This window comes from Astatotilapia calliptera, chromosome 4 (genome assembly GCF_964374335.1).
Source record: "Astatotilapia calliptera chromosome 4, fAstCal68.1, whole genome shotgun sequence".
Classification (NCBI taxonomy): Eukaryota; Metazoa; Chordata; class Actinopteri; order Cichliformes; family Cichlidae; genus Astatotilapia; species Astatotilapia calliptera.
Window position 1 is genome coordinate 33,351,116 of NC_137425.1, and position 18,220 is coordinate 33,369,335.

At 39.9% G+C, this 18,220-nt stretch overlaps 2 protein-coding genes across 3 annotated transcripts; both read right to left on the reverse strand.

Moving 5' to 3' along the window:
• Positions 1 to 636: 636 nt before the first annotated feature.
• On the reverse strand, positions 637 to 12,107 carry syt5a (synaptotagmin Va). 2 transcript variants are annotated; one of them, XM_026166101.2, is made up of 10 exons: positions 11,961 to 12,107; positions 7,094 to 7,248; positions 6,851 to 6,865; positions 6,213 to 6,394; positions 4,692 to 4,778; positions 4,447 to 4,614; positions 4,194 to 4,361; positions 3,972 to 4,089; positions 3,751 to 3,884; positions 637 to 2,063 (listed from the first exon to the last, which is right to left on the reverse strand). In XM_026166101.2, exons 2-10 carry the CDS (start codon positions 7,239 to 7,241, stop codon positions 1,854 to 1,856), a joined length of 1,230 nt encoding a protein of 409 aa, XP_026021886.2. In that variant the 5' UTR covers positions 7,242 to 7,248; positions 11,961 to 12,107; the 3' UTR covers positions 637 to 1,853. The 2 variants fall into 2 exon arrangements, with proteins under 2 accessions (XP_026021886.2, XP_026021887.2); XM_026166102.2 differs by lacking the exon at positions 6,851 to 6,865.
• A 125-nt stretch (positions 12,108 to 12,232) lies between these two features.
• Positions 12,233 to 16,789, reverse strand: LOC113020089 (uncharacterized). Its single transcript, XM_026163762.2, has 11 exons — positions 16,611 to 16,789; positions 16,214 to 16,249; positions 15,828 to 16,119; positions 15,591 to 15,727; positions 15,145 to 15,439; positions 14,884 to 15,032; positions 14,497 to 14,797; positions 14,222 to 14,367; positions 13,760 to 14,006; positions 13,086 to 13,264; positions 12,233 to 12,980 (listed from the first exon to the last, which is right to left on the reverse strand). The coding sequence occupies exons 1-11, from the start codon at positions 16,642 to 16,644 to the stop codon at positions 12,916 to 12,918; spliced, it is 1,881 nt and encodes a 626-aa protein (XP_026019547.1). The 5' UTR covers positions 16,645 to 16,789; the 3' UTR covers positions 12,233 to 12,915.
• Positions 16,790 to 18,220: the final 1,431 nt, after the last annotated feature.

Sequence of the window (18,220 nt, forward strand, 5' to 3'; positions counted from 1 at the left end):
CCTGCAAGTTTATGGCATGTTGAGACATCCATCTGTCCGTCTGCAGTTAACTAGAATTGGTAAATGTCCAACAGTGTTGGTCTGAATTTAATTAAACTTACACATTCAGTTAATGTCCCTGCATCAGTACCAGCACATCCACTGATTTTCAAAATGAGTTAACACACTGATTATGGGCGATGTAAAATAAATAAATAAATAAAAAAAGACTAAGAAATGGTTTACAATAAAATGTGTCAGGTTAATACTCCTTGGTGTGAAGGGTTGTCTTGTATGGGCGATGGAGGGTGCATTTTCCTTTCCCGTGACACCCTGTGCCTCTCTCTAATGCCTCCCTCACATGTTTGGCTCATTGTGTGAGGCAAGGACTAAAAAGGACACAGTGTTAATCCAGTCTTTCACTCGCCTCATTGAATCAAAACACACACACACACACACACACACACACACACACACACACACACACACACACACACACACACACACACACACACACACACACACACACACAGACAGAGAGATTCGGCAGAGAAATAGACTCCACTTTCAGAGCTGGTAATTTTAAGTTCAGTAAAACCTCTAATGTGCAGTATTATATGTTACATTTTCCAATCTGACACATAATAAATAAATACATTTGTCATTGTTTGGAAACATTTATTCAGCTATTTATTTACAGTCACATTATATGCAATGAAAATGAAAACATCTTTCTTTATACAGTTCTTTATACAGTTTATACACACAAACAGAGAAGGAACCACAAAGAGAAAGATAAATAAGAAGTAAAACATGGAACACTAGATACAACAAATTTCATCACTTTCATTGAAAAGTTTTACGTTGTGTTGAAAACAGAAGCCATGAAGATAAATTCATGGGACAAAATAAGGAATAGAAATTTGAGAAGAAGATTCACACATGAGCTCAGAGCTCCTCTGGGACGATACAACAACGAGAACTGACAGCCACAGGCTCGGTAGGCTAGTTTTTGCTATTTGGTCTATTTGTACTGTAAGAAACTAACAAAACCACATTTTTAACATTTTTAACTACTAAATGTTAACAGCAATATTTCACATTTCTCCTAAATTCTATAATGTTCAGCGCTTCAACCTCAGTCATTAGACCCAATGTTGTTGTATAAAACTTCATTAAACAGAACTTTGAGGCAGGAAATCTGCTAACAGATTAGCATCCTTGCACTTAAACCTGCTAGTGGCCATGCTAATGTAGTATAAGACTGGGCTGTTGCTGGTCATAAAAATCAATCGAAAAGCAGGAGAAGCAGGGTTTCTAGGAAATGTAGTAGTATTTTGGAGAACTCTATTAACCAGGCAGAGTACCAGAAAAGCAACGTTAACTGCTGCATAATTATACTAATACTAAAGAAGACAATCAGAATTAACCTGAAGACAGGATTTGACTACATAAGTCAGCATAAAGCTTAATGATAAAACGGTCAATAGATAACAAAGAGTAGGAGAGTTTTGCCTTGAAGCTCAGTTAAAATCTTAGATGATGCAGTTTTGTTAGTCCTCCAGCTTTATGGAAGCAAAAAGTTAAACTGTGTTGTGGCTCTTTAATTTATACTTTGTGAGCCATTCAGAGGAAGTGTGCAGTTAATATGTTAATATGTTTGTAAGCATCTCTATAGGATGCACTCAGTATAACACGCAGTCATACAATGACATCCCGAAGTTATGTTACAAAAGGAATTACGTTTAAAACTGAAATATGGTTAAAAATGCATCAAGTTATAAAACTCTACAGGCGTTTGGTTTATTATTGAAACAAACACCCTGCTATGCACACGATGCTGTACACATGTGTAAGTTACTATGTGAGCGTCTTTAGCGGATGGGGGCCTTCAGAGCAGCATCCACCTCCTCCTCGGGCAGCAGCGTATGCCACTGGGCCACAGGACGCCTAGGATTGGCCAGCATGTCTGACCAGTGGCGCAGCCCGACGCCTGAGGCGCCGTAGCCAATCCAGCACTTGCCGATGGCATCGTTGCTGCCCAGCTTGTCATAGTCATATACGGTGATCAGCACCTGAAGTTTCTGTGTGAGGAGACAGATGAGGGTCAGGTGTGCACCTTTATTCCAAGTTGAGTGATGTTATTGTAAAGCTTTTGAGTAAACTCAGGTTATGATGGTTGGTCAGGTTTAGCTACTGGGTAATGCAGACCTATGAAAAAGAAAGTTTTAACAGGACTCACTAGGTACGATCCATGATTCAGTGGCTTGTAGACTCACCTTTAGCAATAATTACTTAATTTTTAACCCACTCTTCAACAATCTTGCTTCAAGTCACTGAAGCTTGAGGGCTTTTGTTTGTGTACACCTCTCTTAAAGTCCTGCCACAGCATGTCGATCAGGTTGATACTGACTGGTCATTGCAACACCTTCATTCTTTTTCTTTTCAGCCATCCTGTTGTAGATTTGGATCATTGTCTTGTCGCGTCCCTCTGGAATACTTTGGTAGTACTTTCACATTTATAATTTAACCTCTTAACACCTAGTGTAAGCATAATCATCATCAGTGAGACGTCCTGCCCCCCCCAAAAAAAATACTTTTTAAGCAACAAATTGCAAAAATGCTCCATGTTGCAATTATGATACAAATTAAAACTATATGAAATAATATTTGTAATTTAACTTTTTTTCTTTTTAATTCTCAGACGGTTTGATAAACACTATTTTTTTTTATTTAAATTATTACATGGTTCCAGCTTTAAAGGGTTGATACATGTAGTGACTGGTCTTCTGAGAAGGCTAAATCAAACGGATTCATTTGAAATTTAAACCTATATTATTTCAGTGTTTTCTCTGCTCAGTCTGCTGTAAAACTATATAACATATGTGAACTTTGCAAATTATACAACATATTAAAACTGTGGCATGAGTATCATTAGAGGAAGTTGGGGCAAGACTAAAGGAAAATCTCTGCAAGAAGCACAAGATGAAATTTGATTTTAAAATTCTATTGTTTACTTATAAAATTTTAAACAATATGGCACCTGACTACTTAGCTGATCTCCTCTGTCTGTACAGCCCTCAGAGGGCACTAAGATCATCGGGCCAACTGCTCTTGGTGCAACCTGGGTCTCGGCTGAAGACCAGAGGAGACCGTGCCTTTGCCGTTGCTGCACCCAGGCTATGGAATACTCTCCCTCTTCATATTCGCGCGTCAGATTCCATTCAGTCTTTTAAATCACGTTTAAAAACGTATTTGTTTGATCTGGCATTTAAGGTGAATTAGGGTAATTTACATCTGGCTCTGTATTTAGATTATGTAATTATCTTATATTTTATATATTTGTAATTTATATTTTAGTGTGATTTTATTTGTACTGCGATTTTACTGGAAAGCACTTTGGTGTACTTCGGTCTTAAAAATGTGCTATATAAATAAATTTTGATTGATTGATGAAATCACAAAATCTATACGAGCTAGGTAAAAATGTTGCCTTTATTCTTTTGAGTTTCAAGAGCCAATCGAGAGGCAAACATGGGGGCACGTTTTCCAGATGTTTGTGTTTCTTCTCATTCAAACACAGTGCTTGAATTTTCAGCCTAAACCTGGCACAGCAGTATTTCTAACAGCCTCTGTTTCAGGCCTCCTAAAATAAAATAGTGCACAAGCTGAATGCAACCACAGGAAAAAACGTTGCACAATTTAAGCCCTGTCCATTGATGCAACTCTCTGGTCTAAATATGACGGGGTCAAACTGTGATGCATACAAACCTGGATCTGGGAGAACGGGATCTCGAAGCTGAAGCTCTCATTGAAGTAAGGATTCAGTGTGTTTTGCTTGACTGACGTCTTCTTCTTTTTGATTCGTTTGCCGTTGTGTTGAAGAACTACCTTAACGAAGGGATCTGAGAGAGAGACATGACATCAGGATAATCAGTTAGCAGAGCTCTCCAGAGTCTTTAACAAGCACAAGTACGAGTATGTGTGTTCACCTGACAGTCCTCCAACATCCATCTTCTTTAGATTCTTGGCTTCCATAATGTTAACCGTTAACTTTCCGGCAGTGGGGACATAACGAAGGGAAATACAGATATCACCGAGTTTCTCTTGCTGTCAGGAACAAAAAATAAACACAGGGATTTGGTTATCTTGCCCAAAACCGGTATGTACCATTAGATTTATCATGTTTCCAGGAGATGGAAAAACACCTTTACCTCCTCTTTTTCTCCTCCAACCAGATCCCGCCATTCATGTATTGGCTGGCCGAGGTCTATGGAGTTCATGGGGATCTTGATTTCACCGATGACATCATGTTTACCAAAACGGTCAAAGTCAAAAACTTGCAGCACCAAAGTCTGACCGCCCAGTTCACTGTAGGGTATCTGAAGAAGAAAATTATTAACAATGTTGAGTGATGAGGTGGTGCTCAGCGATTTAAAAATATAATATCATCAGTGTGATTCAAACCTTAAAGGTGAAGGTCTCATTAAACACAGGGCAGAGGTTCTTGCGCTGGACTTTGGTTTCAAATTTCTTTTTCTTGTCTGGCAACATGTAGACTTTGACGTAGGGGTCTGAGGTGCCGCCCATGTCCATGGCTGGGAGATCCTGAGCCTGGAGGATGCCAACTATCAGCTGCAAGAGGAGGGAGGAAACAGATGTTAGATGAAGGTCATAAAATCCTTCTTTTATTGGGTTAAATGTGTGTGTACCTGATTATCAGTGAAGTTATAATCCAGTGTGTACTCAAGTTTGCCAAAGGACTCTTTCTCCTCCTCCTCCTTCCCTTCCTCTCCTTCCTGGAAGACACAAATTGGATAGAAGTTAACACACCATGCCACACCATGATTCTGCAAAATGTCTAAAATATGGAAAAGAAAATGAACAAGGAAGGCTTAAATGTAAATATTAAAATATAATACTCTGGTTTGGAGTCTGTGTGAAAATATAACCCTTTGATGAAATAATCTATATTCTCCAGTGCCCAAAAGCAAAGTACTGGCAGTTCTGACTCCTTTTGTGTTTACCCTAGTGCACTGTGGCTGTTGTGTGCAGTTTAAGCAGTGATTTCAGCCATCACTAGTCTCAACCTGGATAAAGGCCAAACAGCTGTGAACAGTTAATCAGTGATTACAATCAGATAGAAAACCCAGAGCTGCAGCTAACTCCATCTGTTGACACGCAGAGGGTGGAGGATGTATGCAGCCATGGATCTTTCTTGATTCACATCCCAATAATAATAATTATACCTAATAACACCCTCATTTCCTAATTTTAAATTTGATACTGCAGCCAGCAGCTGATAGCTTAGCCACAAAATTGTAAAAAAAAAAGAAAAAAGAAAATCTACATTCTGCTACCATTTAGGATAAATTAGGCTAGCCTTGGGCCTTAGGCTTCCCTTTCTTTCTGTTCCTAATAGCTGCTTAGCATAAAAAGCTCTGCAAATGTGTGATAATATGTGGCAGTTAGGGTGAATGTTGCATAGCCTGTAGAGATCTGTGTCCCTCCATTGATACGCTTCCTCAGACAATCACTGACCCACCACCAAATTCGTCATGCTGAATAATGTTACAGGCATCACAATGCTCTCCACAGCTTCTGCAGACCATCTGTGGGGCATAGACGTCCGTGGTGGACCTGCCAGTTCTGGTCTTCTATTGCAAATAGAAATCAGGTTCACAGTGCCAGACAATAAGCAGAGGGCCCACTAGAGGCCCTGAGGCTACCCTCATGAAATCTGTTTTTGAGTGTTTGGTCACACACATTCACACCAGCTTCCAGCTGGATGTCATATCGTAGCTCAGGAAGTCTTCATCCCGTTCTTCTCGCACAAAGAAGCAGATTCTGGTCCTGCTGAATAAAAGATCCTCTAGAGTCTGATCCAGCTCTCCTAGAATATCTGTTTGTGTCCTGGAATCTCCTCCATGCCCTTGAGAGACAGCAAACTCGCTGACAGTGGAATATATTAATGTGGCATCCTGGAGGGGTTATATATTATATGTAGCCTCATGCTACCAGCGGTAACACTGACTGTAGCCAAATGCAAAACTAATAAAAGATAAGGGGTAAAAATCCTCCACGTGTAAAAACATTCCTGTTTTGGGGGTTGTCTCAATGTTGCCCCTCTACTGCACAACCCACAGTAAGGGAATTTTAGACCAAACTAAGCAGAGTTACCAAGTAGTGCAGGTTTTCTTCTTTTTGAAGAAAAGAAATTCCTCTTTTCTCACCTTTTTCTCCTCTCCCTCCTCTCCCTCCTTGTCCTTCTTCCTGCGTCCTCGTCCTCCCTTCCTCTCGCGGGCCTTCTTGGGCTTTTTGCCCTTGTTGAAGCACTTCTTGTAGATGCAGAATCCCAGGCAGCCGACAAGAGCAAGGACCACAACCACAATGGCACCCACAGCCCACATGGGCACTGGAGAAAGGAGTGAGAGGAAGGGGAAATGTAGATTAGTGCTGCATAAAAAGAAAAGAGTGATCACACTGCACAGGTCAGAAAGTCAAACGCTTTTAAAGTGTTAATGTTAATGTGTCATCCAACATAATCAGCTCACAATATCATGGCTTCTTGGGCTTCCAACAGGTTTAGTGGCCCTCAGCCCTCTGACTGGTTTAAATCAAATTATTAGCACTCTTACTGTGAGCATTTATCTCAAAGCACTGCTGTTTCTAAGAAACGGTAGCTAGCTATACTGTAGATGAGTAAATAAACTTAAAGACTGACTCTATAAAATACTTGCTTTTAGGGTCAACATTTTATCAGTTGCCTTTTTTCATGTGTCTGCTGTTCCGCCCAGGATGAGTTGGAATAACCTTAAGAACGTGACTCTGTGCGACAAACACAGCAGCATGAGATGTGAGATGAACTTACTCTTGAGTTTATGATCTTGGAGAGCAGGACAGAAAGGTCACACGGCGAAGAAACGAGAGAAGACAGAATGGGAAAAATGAATGACAGGATGATGAGATGAAAGAGACTGAGATAGATACCCTGATCTGCTTTCTGATGCACAATTTCATCTAACATTTTCCTTAAGTTTACAATATGAAAGTTTGTGATTTTTTTCTTTTCAGCTTAAACTGTAACGTTATGTTTAGATAGCCGTGTGCTCACTTGGCAGATGTGTGAGCTCATTAAAGAACTTGTTCTTCATGCTGTTAAACTGGTGGTGGGAGACGGGTGGTGGAGGGGGTGGCCGCTCCTTCTCCTCCTCCTCAGCTGCCCGGCGGAGCCGCACTCCAGCCATGTTGACCAGTCGCATTGTTGCTCTGTAAAAAAAAAAGGAAAGCAGACAAACAATAAATAACAGGATCCAAGCTGATCGTAAAGAAGACTTGACGGAGACAGCAGCGAGATGATAGGATTGCAAATCGGCAGATTTAGGAGACAGAAAACCAGAAGAGATGCATGTTCAGTCACAGTCAGTCCTTCTCTTTGTGTGTTGATACACCACTGCTGCTTGTCATTAAAGGGCATTTGTCTATGCATGCTTTCATTTTTCTCCTTCCCCTCATGCCCCTCCCTGAATCTGGTTCTGCGGGAGTTTTTCCTTTCCACTGTCATCAAGCGCTTGCTCTCTGGTTGTCGTTTTCCTTTTTACTTTGTAAAGCCTTATAATGTGCTTTCAGCTGGCATTTGCTGTGGATCAGCATTCACATATAAAAATATAAAAGCATATGAAAATTAAATTGATATGAAATGAATCAAATAAATTAAATTCATTGTTAAAAGTTAAATTAGAGTTTCCCTGCAACAGATTGGTGGCCTGTGCAGGGTGCACCCCGCCTCTCGCCGGGTGCACAGCAGTTCATTTGTATTTATATGGTTGATAAAATGGTTGTGATCAGGCAGCCACACATGTCCAGCAATGGTGGGCAGCTTTTGGGAACAATATTACAAATTGATTGTGGGGAGGTTAAAACCTCCACTAATTTTAGTCTTTAGATTAATTGGATTTTTTAATTTTACCTACACGATGCAACAGAATTACTACAAAGTGCAGTAAAGTAATAGCTCTTCTCACTGTTTCACTCTGATTTAAATGTGCCCTCATTTCATTCTGTCCTTTTTGACCTTTGACCTGGCTGTAATCCCTTTAATCCTCTCTCCATCGCCTCATTCTCATGCTCAAAGTGTGTGCTTAGTCTAAAGCATTGTGTTTTATCAGGTAAGTGAAATATTCAAACTCATTTGTGTGTAAGTGTCACTGTAACTTCATCCCTTTTACATAGACTGCTGTTGTGTAGTTTAATCTGTGTTATATTTGATAAGGTATTCACTTATTTCATACATTGTGTTCAAACTAGATAACAAGTAAATGTATCTGTATGTTTTCTGAATGTATAATAATATAGTAGGAAACTGAATTACCCAGTAAAATCAGGTGCTTTTAGAGTTCCACATGTACAAGATTAATAGAACAATCAGCATATTCTAGACTACCTATGCAACAGTTTAAGGAGCCAATTTTTGATTGATATTTAATTTCATTATTTAGAGATTTTTTTAAGTAGCCCCTTTGTGGCCCCTACAATTTGTAGTGAAACTTAAAAAGGTAAAAGTTGTGCCTTCCTGCTTCACCCAAAACATTTCAAATCATGCAACTTTTCCTTTGAAGGCAAACAGTTGATTTTTCTGGTTTGTTTTGCACTTGTCACAGTTTGCGCATGTTTACATCAAAGTTAAGAGAACCCACTGTGCAAACTGGCAGTGACCACAGCAATTTGTTAGCGACCAAATCAATCAAATGAAGGTTTTTAACCAGGAAACTCCAGAACCAGTTACCTACCAGTTGGAGACTACACTTTTTTCCCTAGCAGCCAGACATTAACAGCTAACAGGACTAGGTCTGAATGAGTAAGGTCTGATTTATTTTCTCAAAGACATTTTTTCCAGGTTTTCTCAAATCCAAAAATTCACTTAATACAATCTGATGTTAAAGGCATACTTTTTTGGAGCGTTTGGCTAACAAGCTGTTATTTTGTGAACATCTCTGTTTGTCAGTCAGTAACACGTCCCGTTTCTGATTCTTGGTTTACACTAACACACTTCTAGTCCATTTGAAAGTGGCTACATTGTTTCATTTTCTACAATGTAACAACCTAATACAAATACATATTACTCATCCTACCTATGTAGCTGAGCAGATAAATAAGCTACATCATAGCAGACCACAAGGTTAGTTACTTTTAAACACACACAGGCCCCTCCCACGTCCCTCTGTCGCTGCACAGCACTGTAACAAGATTAATTGCCAAAGGTAATCCAAAAATCTCAGGCTTAACCAAATTAAGGACAGTTTGCCTCTCCGGGGTTCCTCCCCTTTCTCCGCCCACACTGTCACCACTTCTCCTTCACTCCTCCTCCCTCTGTTGTCTCCATCTGTCTGTGATTAGTCCTGATTTAGATACATCTCTCCCTGCTGATATGCACTACTGCACACGGAGAGGCTCATAGGCAACATATTTCAATAATGAGATCTGGTTCAGCTGGCAAGCTTTGTTACAATGACCCTTACAGCCCCCTGATTGTATAAGCAGAGGATTAGAGAGGGAGACCGAAGCATGTTTGTGTGTCTGTGTTTGTGCATGCAGATAGATACATAGAATAATTCACTGTATGTGTATTTTGAATGGATTTGCACACCGCACATTGCTGTTAACACTAAACTGCATCAAAAAGAGGTTAAAACATATTTACACACAAAAATATAAAAAACATGTGAGTCAAAGTAAAATACAATTAAATTATTTCAATTGCAAATAAATGAATGCTTCATTTTATGTTTTTACAGGATGGGATCATCAGCGTATAACATATTAGTTTAAATCAAATAAATGTCTCAGTAGGTATAAGCCTCAGATGGTATAGTGAGGATCCTGGATAATAGCAAGCATCATACTATGTATCATATTACTGTTTATGCCACAGGAAGGTGTGTTAAATAACCACCTGTTTGGAGGGATTTAGAACACCCCAAAACCTTTGGATGATAATTGCACATGTTTTCTGGGTCACAGCAGCTTTAAGCTGGGCTCCACCCAAAGTCAGAATCCTGGTCAGTAATGTGTGTGTCTGTCCAGAATTTAAAGCTTGGAGAAACACAGTCCACCCAAATCACACGTCAGAAGACTGAAATTCAGTTGAAAGATTATTAATGTGAACCAACTCTTGAAGAGAAAGGATGCCCCACACACAATAGTAGCAACGGTTTCTTTTTCCTGTTTTGTTAAGAAAACTCGTGTTACAAACAAAGAAACCTGAATCTCAGAGTTTGTCAAACATGACAATAGCCAGTAAAGTGTGTTAATATTCTGCATCAGCCTCACATTCTCATGTTCTTTAATTGCAGTGTTGTATAACTGAGTAAAAGGACCCTATTGTGACTGACACTGTATAAATGGTATTCATAGCAAGAGTGCTTGTTTTAGCATAGAATAAACTGGAAAGGAGACAATTCCAGCTGACACAAAATGCAGCAGACATGTGAATCAGCACTTTGTTTTTCATTTAATGCACTAACTTGTTCCTATGATTAAAAACTCAAAACTCAAAAATGTTTGCACATTACTGTAAAATCTGCACTTTGTGAAAGTGCTGCCAAGAGGAAGACAGCTTAGAAAGGTGTTCAGCGTATACAGGTTATTAGCTATGATGTAATAATCAGATTTGTGTTATGGTTAAAGAGTAAATCATGCATACCATTCAGCACATCAACCTTTCATATAGGATTTGCAGTTTAAGCTGCATTAGTCTTCTTAAAGTTGCTCTGTATCTGCAAGCCCCTTTGCTACCCATCTCCATCTCACCTTGATAATGAGGTAATATTTTGTATCTGGGTTGTTCATATGATCACGTCTTGGATACAAAAACCCCCAAAAGGATAAAAATGCACTTTGTAAAACATCAAAGATGCACTTTTCTGTAGTTTGTCTTCAGAACATCATCGTTTCACCTCATCGATCTGGAAATGCGCTGGATACTCTGGTGATCGGCACTGTTGGAGGAACTACAGATTGTGGATATTCCTTGCCAATACATTGTCTTTCATAAAGGAGCACAAGGTGACTCACAGCTGGGGCTCTACTGCTGTTTTTAACAGCAGCTCTGTGGATGGCATTTATTGCCTGCTGGCTGGTTCATCATTTTATTTACAAGGAAACATCTCAAAAGCTATTTTTGAAATGTTGCACCTCAGAGTTTACAGAGCTGACGTATACAAGCTTCAGTGAGCCATCAGATCATCCAACATGCCTCCACCAAATACTTGGATTGATTAATCAAATAGACTTATTGATGTCTAAACCCCACTTCTTCCTGTTAGTAGATGGAAAATGAACCAACAAAAAAAATCAAGGTTCACCTCTAATACAGCAGCCCATAGCTGCCAACCATGACAAAACAGATCCTTTTTGTGGAATAGATTAGCTTATCAAAACAAAGTTACTGGAAAAAGTCATCTGCACTTACAGTAGCCCTGACAGGAAAGAAGCAAACCTTTAACCTCCATAACAAACAGAGATGTTACAGGCGAATACAGCAGGTGACTTCACGTGATCACAGACACTAGAAATAGAGGTAGATTCCTATAATCCACTTAAACTAATCTTTGCCACCTTAGGAATCCTACACTATGTATCATCAAATGTATTTTCCAAGAGGGAACTTTCTCACTGCTCAAAAACAATCGATACTCAATAACTGAAGGGTGCAAATTAATGTCTACATGGTTATATCTTAAGAAATTTACAGCATGACTGTAATATGCTTATAAATACACAGACGTGTACAAAAGCAGGGAGGTATTAACTGTAAATAAGACCTGAAATAAGACACTAATAGATACAAAGCTTGATACTTTATATCTACGGTATAGACAATATTAATGTCAACAGTTTGATTAAATGTATATTTTATATGCATTATATACCTAAAGTAAAACATGATACAGTGAAAATAAAAGAGGAAAAGCATAACTCACATGATGTAACCTCAGTCCGTCTTGTGTCTTTTTCTGTTATTACTTTCTGCATCCAAATGTTCTCCACCATAAATCCTCCACCACTGATTAAAGAGAAGCTGGTGTGCACGACTGTCTCTCTCTCTCACCCCCTCTGCACTAATCCTTGCAGTATCCCTCACTGCCAGCTACTAACTAATCACCTAGTTTAGTTCTGTGTTTTTTCAGCGGTGATCTGCATTTCATTGCTAAGATCATTCATATAATACAGAAACACCTTTAAAGCTACTTTTGTAATCAAATTAAAATCAAATGGTTCATAAAGGTTCATTAACACAGTGACACTTTATTTTTTAAACTAGCAGAGAGGAAACATACAAACATACAATCACTATAGTGATGATGCTATGATACATTATATTGCAACAAACACTCTAATCTATCAAATATATACAATTGTGGGTAAAACATTTGTATATAGCAATTAGATGTTGGCACTTACAGAGCCCTAGACAATGTCTGTGCAAAGTTTCATCATGATTGGTCGACTCATCTAGGAGGAGATGAATGGGGTCAAGCTGGTAATTACATGCAATATGTTTCTGATAATACGGCAACTAACAGTAATAAATTGTAAATCACCGATCTGTCTATATAGAGAGAAAAACCCATTTAACAGAAATTCATAGTTAACTTTTACATTTGCACTCAGTAACCTAGTAACAAAGGAATATAACCTGAAGTTGAGTTGTTCTCACTGATAAAGCCTCATTCAAACTGATGGAATCGTTGTAGCAGTTAGTCTGCATTTATAAATTGGACAGCAATTATTTGAAACCTTCACTAATCTCTCTCTGAGTGACTGCAGTCAGTCCAAGTCCGACTGCAGCTGTTTGCAGAAAGGTTGCCTCCTATAAGGTGAGATGAGCCCCCCTTATACACATTGCAATTTGCATTTGCAATATGTTGTTGGCCTTTACTCTAGGGTTCTGTCTTTCTTGGTGCTGTAGAAATACACTCTTTGCATGTCGTCCCCAGCACCTAATGAACAGAGAGTAGAGTAATTAATCCCCAGAAACACGATACTGTGAGGAATCACAAGTGTACAACAAATCGCAGAATGCATTACAGTGGTATAAGCCCAACCTAATTGGCAAATGAAGTTGAGTTGTTTCCCACAGTGGATGTCCTTCCACTGGAAGTCCTCTGTGCTGCCCATGCCACCACAGGTGTTCGAATAATAGCGAGGGACCCAATTTTGTGGCCAATGGAAGAAATTCATGGAATGTCCAGACATCCAGAACCAGTCATTTCCTCTTAGTGACCTGTTGGACAGAGTGAACAAAATGCTGCTGTTTATGTTACCTGTGGATGTTTAAAAGCTTTTTCTCTTTTTTCCACAATTATATGATGCAGATTTATCTTTATGATGTTAAATGGGGCCAAAAACCTAAAACCAACCATTCATCCATTTTCTTCCTCCTACCAAGTTCAGGGTTATTATGAACTAACTGCACTCCTGTGACCCTCGGTTAGATAAGTGGTGCTCTGTTGGTAACTTTGTGTGTTCTCTATCTTCTTTTAAACCTTTCCTAGTCAGTTTGAGTCATTGTGTACATTGTTTGCATTGCTTTGTGGTGATATTTTTATTTGATGTGGTTACTTCTTCTTCTGTCTCTTTGTGGTCATTTCACATTTCTAATCATTGGATAGATTTCTTTTTACATTGTATTGCAACTGGACATGAACAACATCTCATTCATATTATGTCCTGTTCATTCATTGAGGTGTTAAGAGCATTTACATGATAAGCACAGTACCTGCGCAGTCCCAGCCAGATGTAGTCTGTGAGGGTGAAGGGAAGGCTGCCCAGCAGCTTCTCCAACTCGTCTTGCTCCTGTTGGCTGTGAAGGCTGAGCAGGTCCCAGTGATAATGTCTACAGTACATCAGAGCATCAGACCAGCAAAGCCTCTTTCCCACAACCATCACATTCCTCTCGCCCAGCAGTACGCTCACAGTGGGAGGAGATGGTGGAGGAGTTGGTGGAGGAGTGACAGCTTTGGGGGCTGAGAAGAAAAATTTTGACAGGTTGCGTTTGTTCCAACCATGTTTGGTTGTTTTCATTTTGTTTTAACAGGCTGAATTGTAAGGTTGCTTTCAGCTCCAAATTAAAACATGAATACTGAGAGGTGGAAAGCAATATAGAGACAATAAAGAAAGCAACAACAAGCACATGCAACCACAACATATGGTGCTAGAAACAAACACACCACGGCCATACCAGAGAGAGAAGCAAACACCTCCACTTCACACATCGTCAGTATTTTCTGAGGTCCTGGTAAGAACACAGTGATGTAGCGACCTTCCATTTCATTACACTGGAATGTGTGTGTTGGGGAACTCCCTAATGAATTGATAGTGCCACACCTGATAGATTTACACAAACATCAAACTTATTTTATCTACAAAAGAAAATGTTTTGGCTAAACAATAATGTGCTGTTGTTTAAATGAGAAAAATAAAATCATAAATATTTATGGAGAAATCGTGTCCTACATGGAGTTTTTAATTCCATTTTGATCCAGTGAGTTCCCAATCAAGATCTGCGCCCCAATAAGCCTGTAAGCTGTACTCCCGACTCTGTTGATGATGGTGACAGCAGTGACCTTATGGAGACCCAACAAGTCTATGTGCCACCAGGGCGAGTCCTCTGTTGGTGAAGTGTGGGTACAGCATCCTTGTGGCACTTGTCCATTTCTGCATCCATCGACAGCTTTTGAGGCCCAATATTCTGTCCCAGACCAAGTCGATGACTGTACTGTTTCTTTGTTTAAGGCCACATTTGGAAGCGGTTCCACTGAGTATCGAAAAGAACAAACAGACATGAGTCATTATCAGGCAGGTGTGTTTCAGTAGATCAGATTCACTCACTAAAAGCTCTACCTCGGGCAGCATACACCTCCACTTCACACAGGGTGAGAGTTTTCTTCTGTCCAGGAAGAAACAGGTTCACAAAGCGACCCTCCATGCTGCCTCCGTCACACTGGTAGGTGTAGGTTTTACCCGCTTTTATGTGGGAGATGGAAGCACACCTGACAGACGAATATATGCAGACAATATTCTGTTAATATGGATTTTCCCAAAGTTGGATAGCATGTATCTCTTAATTTCATTTCATAATGAAAATTGAATTCTCATCATTACTTGGGATTATTGTTTCCATTGTTCTCCAGTGAGTTCCCTATTCGGATCTCAGCTCCATCCAGTCTTTCAGCACAGCAATCTCCTCTGTTGGTGACTTTTACAGTAGTGATTGTAAAGCTGTGCTGCAGGTCTACCCGCCACCAGGGGTCGGTCTCGTCTTCAGCAGTGTGGCTGCAGAACCCATTGGTATAGAACGAGTTCCGTCTACCGTCGATGGCTTTGGATGCAGCAGCAAAAGAGAGCGTAGATGACTGAGTAGCTTCTCCTTTAAGTGCTAAATTGGGTGATGGGTATCCTTGAAAGAAAACCAGGAAAAGTCGGTTTCTGCAGAAGGTGCACTGTGCAGTTATTTTAAAGGTCACACTTAATTTTCATAACATTTTCTGAGTTTCAGAGTCTATGAAATACCAGACGTCTGTATCAGCATCAGACTGAAATGTGATTACCATAGTACACTTCAACCTCACAGAGACTTAGGATCTTCTTGCTTCCAGGGAGAAACACTGTGACGTATTGTCCTTCAAAAGACCTGCAGGGAAAGTAAAATGTCTGTCCACTGGGAAAGTGAGAGATCACAGCACACCTGTGTATGCAAGAGCCCAAAAAAAACAGAAAGAAAGTGAAGGAATAAATCTTATTCACATAATGATTTCATTATTTGGGGCTTTATCAAGTGTTTTCACCTCATGCTTTCATGGTCATTGATCTCTGTTGACTTTCCAATCCAAATTTCAGCACCATCCAGCCCGTTTTCTAGTTCTACTGTACTGGTAATTAGTACAGCGCCGATTGTGTACACTTTCTTCAGGTCTACCCTCCACCAGGGATCAGATTGTGAGGTGGTAAGTGTGCAGGACCCTCTTTGATAGCTCGAGTCTCTGTTGCCATCAACTGCCTTGTCAGCAAAACCCAGGCTGTCATTGTTTGAGGACTGTACAGCATTCTGATTCAGTGCCAGGTTTTGGAGGAGATGACCTTATTAAGAAAAAAAACTGTAGTAATTAGTCAAATTAATAGATTACTCTGGGAGTCGAGGGTGGTGGGAAGGGGTGTTGGAGTAGGGTTGTACCTGTTGGTGCACCAGATTCCATCAAGAAGAAAATACCTGTTAACATAAAGTATTTAAAGAGCTTTAGTTTTCTTACATCCAAAAGAAACATAATATAAGCCCAAAACAAAAAACAAAACATTTGGTCAAACCCAGGACCATGAGATTAGAACGGGTTCTTGATTTTTCAAAATAGGCACCCAAAGAGGAAAGAATTAAGGGAAGATAATATTCCACAACATCTCTAAGTGAGCAAAGCAGGTTATGAGTAAAAGAAGAGTACATTTTGTGATTGTGCACTTTTTTCCTTCATAATTGTGGTTCATGGTGTGGGTTTTAGATAGATTAAAACAATAAAATATCTGGCATTGATTCTTTATATGGGAAAATACATTTAGTAAAAGGTAATTTGTCTTACCTGTGAAGATCCAAATATAATCCATGCCATTCATGTCTCCTTGAAATGTCAAATCGATTATGAAATTGAACAAATGACATTAATTGCTCGTATACACCAGCTGGCAAGTAGAGGACTTACTTTCTCCGTAGTTTTCTTCAGAGTACTACAAATAACATACTGGATTTAGTCTGGTAAAGGAGAACATATGGAACTTTAATGAGTGTTCGTCAATGTTTGCATGAAGGAAGACACACCCAAATTTGGGTCATCCAAACAACTTAATTTGCACTTTCTGTGAGTTTCCTGACACTGCCAGCCCCTTAAGTTTCTATGTTTTGCAAATGTTTTGCATTTGAACGGTCTCACATGTCAGAGCACTGACAAAGAGTCAGAGCACTATTGAGCTACTTGACCTAGCTGTCTTAGCTAATTTTAGACTGATTTTTAGTCAGGATTCAGAATTCATCAAAGTACAATACAGGTGGTGGTGTGAGTGGATTCCACTTTGTTAATGTTGACAAGGCCACTCAACCAAATATAATTTTGGCTGTTCATTACACTTTGCCGAAAGCTTCTTGGGCCACAGCTTTGGAAGCTGCCTCATCCAGCAGCTTTCGTAATATTTACCATCAAGCCAGGAAATGGCCAGTGCACGTGTTTTAATAGGACTCTCCTCAGTTTGCTGCATGCTCTGTCGTGTTCAGAGAGGCTAGAATTCATCTCGGCCCCAGCTATGCTCGTTATAATACCACTCTTATGCAGGCCAGTGTATGTTCTTTTGCGTCAACCCCATTGCAAGAGATGTTCATGTGGGGATTCAGGAGCACCAAATCCCACTGCACGTTATGTTTCAAGGAATTAGGGAATGACTGCTGACCACAGAAAAAAGAATTTTGACCAGTTAGAGATGCACCACTGAAAGATGGCTAATTAGTATTTCTGCACAGCATGGCTGGGAGGAGTATGAGAGATCTGGGTATATAGTAGGGATGGGTATCGTTTAGGTTTTATCCGATACCGGTGCCAAATCGGTACTTTTGAAACGGTGCCAGTGCTTAAACGGTGCTCGAACCGGTGCTTAATAAAGAATGGAGAACACAAACTTTGTCCAAAAACCTCCCATGTTCAGCTGTTTTGTTTTGTTTTTGTAAAAAGATAACAATGTTAGCCTTTTCTGCAGCTATGGGGCATATATGGTATCACTCTTGGCTGGAAGCAGTGCTTAAACAATGGAAAAAACACAAACTTTGTCCAAAAACCTCTCATGTTTAGCTGTTTCCCACTTTTTCTTTGGTCATTTTAGCCTTTTTGGCCAGGGTGAAGGGAGTATCTGCCATCAAACAAGAAGACAGCCGCATGTAGCTATGATGATGTTTGCTAGTTCACCTTACATGCATTAATGTAATAACGTGGTTAGCCTACTCAACGTAAATTACACACGAACAACATTAAGCTACTCACGCAGAGAAGAACGGCTGCTGCTGCATCATCATCCTCATCATTTCTGCTACACTGGCAGGGCTAGGGGCCAGGACTCTATTCTTCGGGTTTTTGGGGGATGTTGCTCCGGGTCCGATAACTGGCAACCCACCCAACGTGCACGGTGTGAGGTCTGGCAGCAAGCTATC

What these genes read in the sequence shown, in the direction of transcription:
- LOC113020089 (XM_026163762.2), bottom strand. Translation starts at nt 16,644, where the DNA reads ATGAATGGCATGGATTATATTTGGATCTTCACAG. An exon ending in AATGGAATTAAAAACTCCAT is followed by an intron (nt 14,368 to 14,496) that starts GTAGGACACGAT and finishes TAAATCTATCAG; the next exon opens with GTGTGGCACTATCAATTCAT. An exon ending in CAACTTCATTTGCCAATTAG is followed by an intron (nt 12,981 to 13,085) that starts GTTGGGCTTATA and finishes TCTGTTCATTAG; the next exon opens with GTGCTGGGGACGACATGCAA.
- syt5a (XM_026166101.2), bottom strand. Translation starts at nt 7,241, where the DNA reads ATGCGACTGGTCAACATGGCTGGAGTGCGGCTCCGCCGGGCAGCTGAG. An exon ending in ATAACTTCACTGATAATCAG is followed by an intron (nt 4,615 to 4,691) that starts GTACACACACAT and finishes CTCCTCTTGCAG; the next exon opens with CTGATAGTTGGCATCCTCCA. An exon ending in ATGAGACCTTCACCTTTAAG is followed by an intron (nt 4,362 to 4,446) that starts GTTTGAATCACA and finishes TTTCTTCTTCAG; the next exon opens with ATACCCTACAGTGAACTGGG.